At 38.2% G+C, this 15,569-nt stretch overlaps 1 protein-coding gene across 1 annotated transcript in view; it reads right to left on the bottom strand.

Annotated features, from left to right (window-relative positions):
- Positions 1 to 1,760: 1,760 nt before the first annotated feature.
- Positions 1,761 to 15,569, bottom strand: part of DGKI (diacylglycerol kinase, iota) — a gene marked incomplete at its 3' end in the record, with an annotated part of 182,455 nt that continues 168,646 nt past the window's right edge. Inside the window, exon 21 of the mRNA XM_008566126.1 lies at positions 1,761 to 1,861. Within this exon, the coding sequence (XP_008564348.1) occupies positions 1,761 to 1,861 (101 nt within the window). The remainder of the gene's footprint in view (positions 1,862 to 15,569) is intronic.

The raw sequence follows: 15,569 nt of genomic DNA, 5'->3' as shown, positions 1-15,569 counted from the left end.
GAAGCTGAAGTAGCTAAGACAATTGAGAAAGCAGAAATTTCACACAGAATTTTCTAGTAGTGTTGCAGCAGAAGTCACCAAGGAAAACGCCGACACTTGGAGAAACGGAGAAGTCAGATGATTATTATGCTAGCAGTCCCAGGCGATCTCACATTCCAACAACTTGGGCCCTGAAGGCAGGGAGAGTTGAGGTTACATACCTTTCTTGAGCAAGCAAGCAAGCTTTTCTATTGGCCTGTCTGTACCCAGGCAGAGTCCTCCAAATTGGGGTCTTTGCCAGGTGATTAAAAGTGGATAAGGGGCTCTGGGTAGGGGGCTTCATCAGGTGGGCAAAACTGGATCACGGAGACAGGGGATGTGGTTAAGGGGCTTTCTACAACTTGAGCTACAGAGCAACTAAGTCTCCCACCCACACAGGAAGAGCTGGCAGGATGGCAAACTGCAGTCACAGAGCTCAGAAATGCATTTAGCTGTTAACCCTCTACATAACCTTTAGATATTCCTTACTATCAAGCATATTTTAGCTATCAAACTAAAACAGGGAATAATATTAGGGGAGGACAAGGAATTTCGCTATTATAGTAGCTTCAGTGATTGGGCGACCAGGGAAATGGATCCTTGCTCACTGCCAACTCCAGATGCTAGAAGCTCCTCAACCCACCCCTGAGATTGTCCTTGGATTTCAGGATTTCCATTCACTAAACCTCACTCCAGCTCACAGTATCAGGAATCAGAGCTCAGAAGTCACTATTCCAGGACTGCTCCCCCTACTCCAGTCCTGTGAGTTTTAACTAACTGCCTCTTCTACATTTCTAGGCAAATTCACACTGGGAGACCATTTTGGATTTGAATTCCTAAATCTTCGGTCCTATATAAAATTCCTTTATTTCTACTGGCACCCTTGCCTGTTCCCTTGAACACTGGTCTTCCGTGTGTTCTCTGACCATTGCACTTGACTATTGACCCCCACAACTATGAAGGAGCCAGAATCCTAACATCTAACACACCCATGGTCTTAATTTCTTCTGGCTTACTTTACCCACTACCTCATATATCACAATACAGACAGGGATCTAAAATACTGACCAGAATGCAAAATTGCCCAATCTGATTGACTGATGAGGTGAACTAACAATTAACTATATGTTCAAGGAAGCATGAGGAAAACATGAACCTTAAGAAGGAATTCATATGTTGATTTAAGATTTCAGAAATAGAGGAACTTCATTATCAATGAATCACTTTATCATCACAACATTCTGTATAACCCATTGGCCTTTCTCTGACACTGCGCAACAGCATAATAGCTAGACGTGCTGCATGTGCCTTCATGGATAACTCTGTCACACCCACATGAAGAATTAGGACAGTACTCAATAATGCAGCCTCCAGGAAGAGACTTGTGTGGTCTCAAGAGTTTTCTGGATATCACTATACCATGAGATATCACCAACTTTTTGTTTTTCTCATTTTAGGCAAACCTGACATTAAAGTGGTAAGTAAACTGAGAGATCCTGACCTGGCATCTCCAGCGGAATAATTTTATAATTTTATTCCGCTGCTTTCCTTTTCCAGTTTCATTTTCTTCAGCCCCTACATGAGATTCTGGCTTGGGGTTTGCATGTTGCTATGCTTCCCTTCACTTCTCTGGCCATGGTTTTCAGACACAAGGACCAATGAAGCTACCCATCAAACCAGGAAGGATCAAGAAGCTGAAGACAGGCGGATCACATGAAATCAATTAGGCACTTCCAACTTACAAGCTTCTCGGAGTTTCTCTTTGTCATAGTGGAATCCTTCATAGTCTTGTAAACTGATTTTGTTCACCCGGATCCTCAGGCGATCTGGGACAGACTGGGGACTGCAAAACAAGAACCAAGTGGTCAGATACAAATGAGAGAGCAGATTGGGAGTCACGCACCTGGAGGGTCTAGGGGCAGTGTCATCTCTTCATGCTTAGAAGAAAAAGTTCACATTCAAACCAGAATTATGGGTTCTCTAGCAGAATACACCAACTATCTGAAGAACACTTCTTCAGAAACCTAGAATTTCTAGAATCTAGGTAAGAACATGAAAATAAACACAAAAAGCCTTTGGAGACCACTTTTATATCATATTTTCTGTTAATTTATTAAAAATTTAATATGATTATGTGTCTAGTTACATAATTATTTAGATGCAACTAATCTGAAATAGTGAGAAGTGGGCTGGAGCTGTAAAGAACTATAAGCAAATATACCCATAACAGTCAAACATGGTCAATGGCAGCCTGATCCTCAGAAGAGAAAGAAAATCTATTTTAAAAAAAGAAAAAAAACCATATTAAGAATCCAGAAAGCACATGACTGAGATTGAAATAGCTCTCCATACCTCAATAGTCTGTGACAGCCCTCTCAGTCAGAGCATATTACAATAAAAGCTGCCTGTGATGGTGCCTTTGAGCACCTCGAAATGAAGGAGAAAACTTAAATATGTACAGTGCACTTTCTATAGGAAGAGAATAAAGTGAGTAACTCAGGCTGGCCAGCTAGCATAGTTGGTTAAAGCATGGTCCTGATAATACCAAGGTCCAGGGTTCGAGCCCCGTCCTGGCCAACCACCAAAATAAATAAATAAATAAAAATAAAGTGTGTAACTCATTTTGAAAGAATTCAACCCAACTGTTTTAGGACACATACTAAACAATTAAAGGAGGTAGACAACACTTTCTGAAGCATTCTGCTCACACTAAGAATATCCTTAATGGACTCCTTGGGTTTTCTTAAGAAATATTTTTCAAAGAATTTCAATCTTGGGTGTTAGTTGAGTGAAATAATTTAGTTTTCTTCACCACCACTATGAATCAATACATTCCTTCAATATATTAATATAACACAATCCCTAACTGTCCTTGAATACTACCTTATACTCAGATTTCATTGGTTGAGGGAATTTTCCTAAATAGAACATTGTTTCTTATTTTTTATACTAAAGGGTGATAAAAGTCACAGTGACTAAAGCAGAAAGAATAGTGTCACTCCTCATTTCTGTAAAGGAGGGAAAGAAAGGAAAAGAAGAAAAGGAAAGAAAAATGGAAAGAGAGTGACAGGAAGGAAGGAAGGAGTCAGGGTGGGAAGGAGACAAGGGAGGGAGGGAGGGAGGGAGGAAAAAAGAAAAGGAGAGGAACGAAAAGAACGGATGGAAGGAGTAATACTTTTAAAATAATAGTCAGGTTACCTCCCTCCATCACCACCTCAAACACACACACACACACAGACATGGACACATACCCACTTAATTTTGTTGCAGTTCTGGAAAAGGGAATGCAAGAAAAACTGAACCTTATTCTTTTCTCTAAACCTTCTTTTAGGACAAAGTATAGTAACTCCCTTCATACAGACTCCTACTCTACTGCCCCAAAAATAACACATACATACCCAACTGTAGATACATATGTGCACACCTACCCACACAGAGAGTTCTCTCTCTCTCTCTCTCTCTCTCTCTCACACACACACACACACACACACACACACAGATTTAAACTGTGACTATTTTTAAGTGTAGATAAAAGCACACAAATTCTAGAGATGGTAGATAGGTAAAAATGTCTGAGTTTCACTGGATTAAAACCAAGCCAATACAAAACCACAGAGATAAATATTTCTGGGGAAAGTTATGAAGACAGATTCAATGGCTAAATTGGCTCCTCATCTTTTGATGGGTGTCTATTTTGTATTGGCATTGTACTTGACATTGAAGAGGCACTGATGAATAAAGCTGACTTGAGATTTAAGTTGTGATGGAAGATATAGTTTGATAACATATTTGCAAATTAGTAGAAAAGAACTTAATCATCATGCATACCCACAACATCATGTACAGATAGGGAAACTGAGGTTCAGAAAGGTGAAGTGATTTTAAGGTCACACAGCTACTAAGTGGCAGAGCTGGGAGAAAAACCTTGGAATTTTCATTCATCAGTTTCATGCTCTTTCTATTATAAGTCTCCACCAAGGATTCAGACTCTAGTCAATGGAAAAATACCAAGAATCCCATGGATTTGACAGCAAAGCCGTAAAGTTTGTATTAGCAGAATCGGATAATTTCTGTGTGCTGCTCAGATTCTTTCCATTATCAATAAACAGTCAACAGGGAGATGGATAAGTAAACAAGAAAACACTGAGCAGATATTATGAGTGTGTAGGGCTACAACATATTACCAAGTAAAAAAAAAGTCATGGAAAATTACATATGGCATACGCTTCTTCATGTAAATTGTGGATATGGAGTTTATATATGCGATAGAAATGTCTGGGGAAATGTTCAGCGAGCTGTTCCAAGTGGTTATCTGTATGTGGTGGGACATAGGGATTATTTTAAATCGAGTATCATTTTCAGAGAAATAATATAGTTATGTTAAAGTGTATCAACACATAAATAAATTATAACTCAGGACAAGAGTAAAAATAAGAATGACAACAAACAGAGAGTTAGGTAATAGATACGGTAGAGAGAAAAGAGTTTAAGCAATTAACAGAGTGACTACACAATATTCATACAAAATGCCTATCCCCAAATTAAAGGGTCAGATCTTTTCATTTCCAAGTTCACCCCAGTGAGCTGCAAAGATTTTAATTAGCAAATATATCCCTGAAAACACAGCAGTCAAAAGGAAAGCTAAAACCATTGAGTGCAGGGTCCATCATCCTCTGTAGCAGGACAAGAGGGAGGGCAAGAGCTGAATGAGCTCAACTAAACATTTTTTTGAAATAACGGTAGATCTAATGGCAGTGGGCTCCAGTCCTCTCCAGTGGGCTGGAGGTATCAAGACTAAGACCCGCTACAGCAGCAGTTGCCAAGTAGGGAATAGGATACAGAGAAAACTGCCAACCAGTCCCACATGCCCCCCTCCATGGAGTTCCCCTGACTTTGGGCTCACCAGTGTGTGCCACCTTTCTTAAAATCCATCAGTGCCCACTCCCTGTCCACATGCTTTGACGTCCCAGGTTCTCGTCTATGCCCTCTTATTCCAACTCACACCCTACTGAACCACTGGCACGCCTCCCAATCTTCCTGACTTCCAGGGGTACATCGTGGACATACAGCAAGAACTATCATTTGAAAAAACTTTCTAGATCCCAAACTAATCCACCTGTTATCTCACTTCAGCTCCAGAATGACCAGCTAAGCAAGAAAAAAGAAAATGGAGACCTTCCCTAACTACTGCTTAACTCTCTTTCCCATCCGCCTCCCTACACGTTCACTCTCCTGCTCCTATCTTCAACAACAACCTACAACACATCCCATTTTCTGCCAGCAGCAGCTTGCCTACATCCAGTCTTCTGACTAGGTTGTCTGGTGTTTTGCTTTCTATCAAACAATGCCCCAACTGAGGACCGTCAGCAAATTAAAGGGCATTAGACCACAGGATCCACTATGGAAAACCCCTTTGTGTCATTCTCAAGCCTGGTGTAAACAGTGGGTATGGGAGCCAACAGCAAAGAGGTTACGAGCTCAGGCTTCAAGTCAGATTGCCTGGATTTGAAGTGAAGTTCTTCTAATTACTGGGGAATCAGGAAATTCTGGGCTTCACTTTCCTCATAGGTAAAGTGGAGACAGTAATAGAATCCACTTCATAGGGATATTATGAGAATTAAATGGGTCAATATATGTGATGTACTTAGGAAAACACCTGGCACATTGTAAGTGCTCAGTAGATATTAGCTATTTATTACTATAATAATTATTCTGAAAATTGTTCTCCTAAATAAGTGTACACCTAACAAACAGTAGCATCTGCTACTGCCAGACGTTATAAGAAGTTTAGAGCATATACAGAAACCTCCCTAGACATTTCTGACAAGGTCCTGGGCTTTCTCTGGGGGGAAATTGTCTAGCCTGGCTGGTGTCATAAAACTTTATGTTCCTGGGCCTTCTCCCACCTGGTATTTTACAGGGCCAACTAATAGCATGAAAACAGACAGAGCATGGAGGAGAAAAAGTGCACAGATATTAAATGAAAGCCAAGTCATCCAATTTTGTTCCCTTATGTCAAAATATGTTAGTGTCCCCTTAATGGCTGACTGGAGGTGGAGAATGACAAGCTGCTCCTCGGAGTCTGGGGACGAGCACTGCCATTAGTTTCAAAAATTAAATTTTGCCAAAAAAGTTAGTAGAGCATAGAAGAGACTAACAACCTGGATAAAAATAAATTTGCCTCTGTGCCAACATCTGCCACAAGCTACTCCCATGCTGATTTGGGCTCTATATCACAGGTTCTAAAGCTGAATTCCGTTGAAACTCTTAAGTTTCCTAAAAGGGATCCAGCAATCTGTGAACTCCCTTTCGTATTGGGGTAGTGACCTCAACCTGTTGCCGTCTCACTAATTTCCTCTGCAACACTGAGATTGAGATCCTTATGCAGAGTTGAAATTCATGGTTCTGGACTGGACTCCCAAACGCCCCTCACGACAACTCTCTCAAGAACTGTAATAAAAGCACCTCTCATTAAATCACTCATATGGGCTTCCAACAAGCTCCAGACCACAGCATCTCTTATCCACGTTATGCACACCTATTACCCCAAGATGCTGGAAGGGAAGTGGATTGACACCCCATTGGGACAACTCTTTGAACACCCACCCTCAGCTACTCAACTAACACCTCGTTCTCACTACTACTCTCTGCTCTCCCATAGATACTGCCAATAGCTCTTTTTTTCTTCTTTGTTCTTATGTAGAATTTCAAACCACTAGGATAATAATCCTCCCTTATGCCCTCAAACTTCTCCATCCTTCTGATCAAGATTCAGAGACAAGGGTAGAAACACAAGATCCAAAGTAATGTAGCCATCTGCATCCTGTTGGAGAAGAATGCAAATGTTTGCAAGATATTTTACTTAAAGATATTAAGAATATAAATCCCATTTCATTTTGCAGAGAAGACCCTTAAAGTTATATAACTATTCTATATTTTATACCTTGAAAATATCCTGTTTTCATTGATATTTCTTAGGTGGCCCAGGGTAAGCTTTGCCACTTGTGACACTCACTATGTAGATGCATTGATTTTTATGAAGAACTATAATTTAACCAGGCATTTGTTACTCATAAACAGAGTTGGATTTCCTCTGCAAGGCAGAAAAGCATCACAACTCTACCTCGATCTCCCTTCAGGCCTGATTTAACAAAAATAATAAGCTGCTTTAACCGCTTTCAAGGAATGCAAATGTGAGATTGTACCACTCATAATCTAGGTATAATAAAGTATGTTACTAACTAATGTTTTAATAGAATTCATTTGTACTAATCCTTATTTTATGAATGTTCTTGGATCGAAATATTAATTTCTAGTGTGGATTCACAGCATGAAAGACTCTCTCTTCCTCCTCTTCGCAGCTCCAGCATCTAGAACAATGCCTGTCTATAATAAACATTCTTGACCAAATGAATAAATGGGATGCAAGCAAGTCAAATTCCTCTGGGATTGCACTTGGCCCAGAGGCTTTAACACATTTTGGCACTGGAGCATCTCTGAGCTGCTTTCTAGTGGCTTTTCTCTTTGTGAACCCCAGGCAAAATCCCAATTTGGGTTCTGTCCATTTTTGTCCTTTGATCTCTTCATCAAGAGGTAAATCCATGCTAGATTATGCCTTCACTTCCTTGCATTTTATCTCTAAGTGGGATCCACACAAATGAAAAGAGGAAAGAATATACAAATGGTAGATGTCTCTACCAAAAAGGTAAGTAAACCATTTCAGGACTATCTGTTCTTCAATTAAATACCGATGAACCAGAAACATCTATCACCACATCCTTATCTCAGCTACCAAGCTGGGCCTTCTTTAAATTTAATTATAACTCAATGGCTTCCTTTAGCAACTTCCTAACAATTGCTGAAATTTACCCTGGGACATTTTCGAACTGCTGCTGACAATAACCTGTCCAAAAACGTATGCCTGAAGGCCTCTTCACGTTGAAAAATAAAACCAAATTGAATCAAGTTTTCTCTCAGTCTGTGCTTGATCCATATCCAGCAGTAACATACTAGATGAAAGTGGCCTACTCTTTGTTCAGACTGCCCTACCATTTGCAAATTCTCCCTAAAGAGTCTGAATCTCCCTCTCCATAGCTTCTGTATATTGGCCCTTCTACCCTCATCTCAGTGGGTCCTGGGTTTTAAGTCACTGAGAGAATCCGTCGCAGGGACTTATGGCAAAGGAGTGCAAATGGTAAGCACCAAAGCAAGATGTACGTCAGAGAAATATTTGCTGACAACAGCTAACAGATTAAAAATAAACGAAAGTACCAAATATCAAGGAACTTGCATGACACTGGCTGAAACAAAACTAAGTTTTTTAAGTTTCTGGTGATCTTCAAATACACATTGTAATTAACATTTTCATGCTTCCATGGAAATCTGTAATAAATTTCTTTGCTTTTGAAATTTGTCATAAATGAATAGGCAGTAGAGTGAAATTACCATGTGGTTATTAGAGACTGTTCTGCTCAGTATCATGTTCATGGCATTTGCAGGAAAAGCAAAGGTGACAGATGAGTAGTGGCTTTACTCAGTGGCACTGCAAAGCAGCTCCATAAGTATAGTAGTTTCATCATTTTTTCTTTAAAGACAAAGAAAGAGGCTGACAACTGTGATCAATATTTCAAATTCTCCTGACCACCTGTTTCTTTTAACGGCAGTGAATGTCATCTTTGTTATTGACTCAGTCATCCAATTCTGAGACTTTTATGTGGAACCACCTCCATGTATACACCATGTTACAATTTCTGGTTACCATAGTCACAGATTTATTTTTTAATCCACTGAACGACTGATTGCTAAAGACCCTCAAAATCTCCTCTCCATAAGATTACACAGTATCGTCACTTTCTCCTTTCCCTTTATTCATGCATATTAAATGTACTTCTCAGTTCTCACCCTAATTCAACCCTCAGCAGTATTCCATGCTGTGGTTAACTCCCTGCTCCTGGAAGCTCTTTTCTCTTGGATTTCAGTTCAAAACACTCTTGGGTTTCCCAACCAAGTGTCTTGCAGCTCCTTCTTTCTTCTCCTGGCAATTCACCCTCCTCTAAATGTCTCTCAAATACGTATGCTTCTTCAAATATGTATTGCCCCTTCCACTAAAACCCCCATAGACCAAGCTACCATTGTCTCACATCTAGACTAACTAGGCTCCTTGCATCCAAAAATTTCATTGTAGTGCACACTGCTTGCAATGCAAATGTGATCATGACATGATGATTTTGCTCCCCCTATTAAATCATGAGCTCTTCAATGACAGATGCCCAGCTGTATCTATCTTTATATCTCCCACAATGCGTGTTAAATATGAGGCTTTCAACAGGTGTGAAACTTCTGTTACCCACCTGAACTTCCTAATTTTGCAATAAGAAAAATTTTTTTCATAACTGATTACATTTCTCATCACACCTAATCATGTATGACATGTAATGTGCAGCATTGGCCAGAACTGGGACAACTTAACAGAATTTGGTTCAAAGGAAAAATGAACTTCCATTACTAAAACCAACAAACAAGAAATAATCTTAATGCTCATGCCTCATGTTATTGCTGTGCTACCTTTGTGTATGGAGTTGATTCTCTAGCTTACCTTTGCTTAATATGAAAAGGGAAGAATTTCTACTTGGGATTAGATACTATCTGCTAATTTAAGTCTCATGAAGGTAGAGTCTCCTGCCCTGACATTTGCTGAATTGGCAACTAGAGATGATAACCTTTAAGAAAAAGCCTTTGAAGGTAGGATTTTTAGACTTTAAGTTCCCAGTTATACTCTTTTTATACTCTTTCATGCTTAAATAATATAAAAGTTGGACAAATACGGTACAAGGCAAAGGAGAAGCAAATACCGCAGAAAATACAGATGAAAATGAGAGGTAGAGGGAACATGCATTTTTGTAATACTATTCTTTTGCTGCACTCATTGGAGATAGGGCCATTAATCACTATCTCCAATGGAGTAAGAAGCCATTGGGCTTGAACCAATGGGACATAATACGGTAATGTTACTCCCAAGACATCAAAACGGCATTAGATCTCATGTGCTCAGAAAGGTAGACATTTTCCATTTCAGGTTTCAATTTCTATATATCAAAGGGATATCTCACACTTACTTGCTATTTAAAGTGCAAAAAATCTTAATTTGGGTTTGCAATCACAAACTGTAGTATTATCTTGTTCTTATTTGCAACTAATAAACAAATTAAATCCCTTACTGGAAAGAAATATAGAGGATGTATAATTTGTTTTAAGGTGTCATTTCACAGGATAAAACACTTGTGGCCTTTCACACATATGAATGACACTGAAATTAGGCTGATAGCTGGTATAATTTGCTGACCTTCTAGTATTTCTAAGCAATTTCATGAATCAAGTGATGGTATTTGAGTGGGTGTCTATGTGTAACATTAAAACAATATTTTTACAAAAAAAAAACTAGACTATATGTAATTTTTCAATATTTAACACTTATTTCATCTACAAGCCAAGGGGAAAATATTAAGAATTTAGATTTGAGTAAAAATAACCAAACACAGCCGTAGCCAAAATGTATGAAGCAATAATGGAGTCAAAACAAATATGGTTATCTTGAAAGGGAGAAATGATATAACCCAATTGGGTTAGAAAGAATGGAATGCATAAACTACAAGATGTGTTCCTACTGAAAAGCTATTCTGCAAACCGTGTGGGAGTAAGTCTTTGCTCCTAGGAAACAGGCTCACTCAGGAGAAAACTCCATGTTTTGTTTTATATAAAGAAAATAAAAAGTAAATATTGGCCTGACAATAAATGGCATTACATAAGAAGCATTTCCTTAAATGGTTTTAGCTTTTCATATAAAACATTCAATAAAAGGATTCACATATTTTCCTAAAATCTGGGTATCAGAAAAAGAATATTTGCAAAAATGTTTTTTCTTAATTAGTAGGGAATTAATATTTTACCTTGTTTTGTTTTGACTTTTTTTTCTTTGTTGACAACTGTTTGCCAATGTCCCAAATGTTAGGTCCCTGGAATTGAGAGCCTGACTTCTAGAAAGTCCCTGTCCTTCAGTTTGTTTCTCTACGTTTCTGTTTCCCTAAGTCTCTGTTCCCATGAGCAGGCAGAGCAGGCTGTACCCAGAGTGGAACACTGTAACCATTTCCCTCAGTTAGGCCAGATATTAATCTTAATCCTATAAAAGAAGACACCCAACTGCCTCTTGGCGTTGACGCCATTTTTCAGCTCAGCCCAGCAGGTCCACTTGCCACTTGCTAATAAAATCTTTTTTCCATCCTTTGCCCAGCTAGCATCTCCTTTCCTCAGTGACCTTACACCAAACACTCAGTGGGGAGCTACATTTGGGCCTGAACAGAGACATGACATCATGACGCTAGTCAACCTTCAGGTGGCAGAGGCCCAAGTCCCCCACTAGCAGCACAGATGTGTTCCCACTAGCCCACATTTCCTCATCAGAAATGCACGAAGAAAACATCGAGAGTCCGCTGAGCCTGATTCTCCTTTGCAGCTCAGCCAGTTCAGCCAGCTGGGTGGAAACTTTTCGTCACCCTTCTCTAGTTCCTGATCCAATGATGGAAGGATTTTATAAACTGCCCTTTTTTTGGAACTATTCTTCTTGTCTAAGAACGGACAGAATAAAAACACATTTCTATAACAGAACTTATAAAAATCACACAATTCTATCAATACCACAGTTACTAAACAACGAAAATAACTTTTGCAAAGTTTGATAATAAACTTGAAGAAAAAAGTTTCATAGAATATACTTTTAGGGGTAGACTAGTAAGTTACTTGAATGAAAAAGAGGAAACAAACACAAAATAACTAGTTAGATATTTTGCTGCTATTAACACTAAAAGAAAAACAATGCAAGAGAAAGAAAACAGTGGTTTTACTGATATTATCATAATCAAATGTGAAAATAATTTGGGGCACTTTTCTGTCTCCCATGTCTTTCTCTCCTTTCACTTGCCATGTTAAAGTAGATGAAGTCCCTATCAAGGGTAGTATGCTAATGTAGTCACAAGTCAATAACCTTTCCTCAAGGAAACATATATAATTGTTTTACTTTGTCCAGGTGACAAAATACCATCAGGCCAGAAGATAGACTTATGCCCCAACTAGAGGACATAAACCGTCTCTCTTGAGAACAATAAAGTCTAAGTAATTAATTTAAAAAATAGAAATGAAACTACAGGTCTCTGTAATATAAAGCTCAATGGCTTTTTCCTTTTTTGTTTCATTTGTAATTCTTCCAGTGGCACTTTCATTTTAGCCAAATACCTTAGCTGTAATTTTGGAACCTGCTGAATTCATTTTTAGAATTTCATTTGCTGACACAAAATGTGATGATGAGTTCTAGGAATTAATTAAATCTAGCATCAACAAGTATTTTCTTTTTATGCCTTTTAAAATGTGCTCTCCTTTAATTTCATGTAAGTGTGTCAGGGTGTGATGACAGACAAGGAAAACTCAATTGAATTGGTATAATTAAATTGAAACTCTCTACAAGTGAAACGCACCTCACAGCTACCAACGTACATTACCAACTCGGCAAAGTAATCCAAAAGAAACACGCTCTTGGAACACTTAAAACAAACATCTAGATTGCTTTGTTATTAATATGTTATTCTCACTGTTTGCCAGAAAATAATATCAGTTATTACTACAGTATGGAAGTAAAACTTGAAATATTTTTCTCCCTGAATACAGTAACTCCATTAATAACATTGCAGTTGTAATGGTCAATCTCAAGATTTTTTTTTCCTCCCTTAGTACAGAGTCCATTTGTAAATCAATCTTTTATTCACAAAGACTAGAAAAGTTACTCCTTTCCCTCTCCATTTACAGTTCATATATATTTCTGTAGTTGCTTTTATTATAATAATGCTTTAGGAATTCAGATTTAAACAAAATTTAAAATGCATTATCATTCAGCCACCTTATTTTACAGAAAATAAACTTGGGTCCAGAGAGGTCAACCACCTAATTGTATCCATAAAATTAATACTGAAAATCTGTGACATATAAAAGTGCAATATCCTTCAGCCCCTCCTATACCATTTAATAAAAAAGATTTTTAAAAATTAAACTGTTAATATAGGCAGTACACAAAAAGTTAAATCTTCCAACAGCTTGTGACACACACACACACACACACACACAAAAATAACTAAAATTTAATCAGATGTATATGGTATGATGCTATATGGGCTGAGTTGAATCCCCACAAATTGATATACTGAAGTCCTAACCCCTAGTACCTCAGAATGTGACTGTACTTGGAGAAAGATTCTTTAAAGAGGTAATTAAGTTAAAATGAGGTTGTCAATGTGAATGCTAATCCAATATGACTGGTGCCCTTATAAGAAGAGTGAATTTGGACACAGACACACACAGAGGGAAGACCACATGAAGACATGGAAGAAAAAGGCCACCTACAAGCCAAGCAGAGAGGCTGCAGAAGAAACCGACCCTGCCAACACTCTAATCTCAGACTTCTAGCCTCCAGAACAATGAGACAATAAATTGCTGTTGTTTAAGCTCCCCAGTGTGCGGTATTTTGTTATGGGAGTCCTGTAAAACTTACACAGGTTCCTGCTAAACATGCACTAAGAGAACTCACTCATTTTGTTTTAATCCTACAACTAGTGTTTATAAAAAGATATATGCGAATACTTCAAAATGTTCATGGAAAGATTCATATTATCTTTTAATTCTATTTTTCCACAAAGTTTTCAAAGGACTCCTATATAATGGAAGAATGAGGAATCTAATTTTTCACTTTCCAAAATTCTAAGATGCATTGGGAATCTCTGCCAGCTTGATATATCCCTGTTCTGGATATTCAGATCCTAATTTCCACTTCTTCTAAAAGTCATGGTATTTAGAAAACTCTAAAAAATTATTTTTTGCATTTACTGGACTATTATTTCTAATGTCAAATTATTTTTATTTATTTACACAAAAACGTTCATAAGTTTTCTTCTCTTTCTTTTCCCACCCAATGCACCTGCAATGTGTACTATACCCAAACCGTCCTACAAATTCTCTCCTTTACCCCAAAATTTGACTTCTGCAATAGTCCCCTTATGCTCTGCACACTCAAGCCAACATAACCTGCAGTAAATATCTGCTTCACTTTTGAAGTGACCTTTTACTACAAGAAAAGTGCTGAGTCGTAAGACTGTTTCTACACCTACGCAGACATGAATAATTCATCTCTAAAAATAAATTTAAAAAGCAATGAGCTATAATTTTGAGGGAGTCTTAAATGTAGTGTGCCTTTACATAAGTGTACTGAACACAGAGCCCTGCACTGACCTTTGCTAATGGTGGAACATAGGAGCAATCCCTCTACCGTAGACACTAGCATGACCCATCCTGTTAAGCCTGTTTCACAAACTGAAAACCATTGCTAATAATTCTAAAAGACTCTCCAAATTTTTCAGCTGTGCTAGAATTTATTTTTTACTGGAGTTTGACATTCTGAAATTTTTCTTATAATAACACCTGAACTGCAAACCTATAACACCAAAAAATCACACACTTGAAACACTCAGAATTAAAGTCTAAGTTATTATTCATATCCAAATTTTCTTTAAAAGTTTATATAGTATGATTTAATTAAAATATATAATGACATATATGTATATATATAAATACACACACACACACATACACACACACACACAGGAAAATGACCAGAGTTTATTCTGACAGTTGAGTTCAGTGTCTTAAATGCTGCCTTCAAAGCATATAACCCTGTATTTTAATCTTAACTTTATCAATTTATGGCATGTGGTTGTAGGCAAGTTTAGTACCATTTCTTGTTCTCAGTCTTCTCATCTATGGAATGGGAACAATAGCAAAATTACCTCATATAGTAATCAGGGTGTTCAATTTGATCACAGTGCAAGGTGCTTACTTAGCATGGTGTAGGGACATATTACCTCCCTGGCTGAATTCACTTGGGTTTGTGTTGACAGCAGGTGAGATATGAATTAAGTTTACCAAGGCAGCACAGGGCCTGGCCTCACTGCCCAGTCCTCAGTCCTCAGGACCAAGGATGACACTGTCTTGTCCCATGGCAAGTCTTGCCTACTTCATGTCGTAGATATCTTTTGGGCAGATTTTTGTATGATTCTAGGGTCATGCCCTGAATTTTACTATAACAGAAATTCAGAGCTAACAGGAATCCCAGGGACCAACTACATTTTTTTTTAATATCTGAAAAACTGAAAAGCAAAAGATTAATACATGTTTAATAGTAGACAGACAAATGCAGGGCTTCCCCAGATACTCAAAAAGAAAGATGTTACCATGGGGAAGGATAAAGATGCCCTACTTAGAGACTGGTCTACTCCTGCTGTCCCTTTTCTTTATGTCACTAGACCTGAGTGGGATGGAAGTCCAGGAAGAGTGAAGGAAGTCTCGGGGGAAACTCATGGAACACAGGGAGGAAAAAACCCATTATCCAAGTTGCAACCTAGGCTCTAGTTTGGAAACTGGCATGACATGAAGCCCAAGCAGCTCTTACTTTCTTTTCA

Source organism: Galeopterus variegatus, unplaced genomic scaffold, assembly GCF_000696425.1.
Source record: "Galeopterus variegatus unplaced genomic scaffold, G_variegatus-3.0.2 Scaffold223, whole genome shotgun sequence".
In the NCBI taxonomy this organism is placed as follows: domain Eukaryota; kingdom Metazoa; phylum Chordata; class Mammalia; order Dermoptera; family Cynocephalidae; genus Galeopterus; species Galeopterus variegatus.
This window is presented reverse-complemented; position numbering and strand designations above follow the sequence as displayed.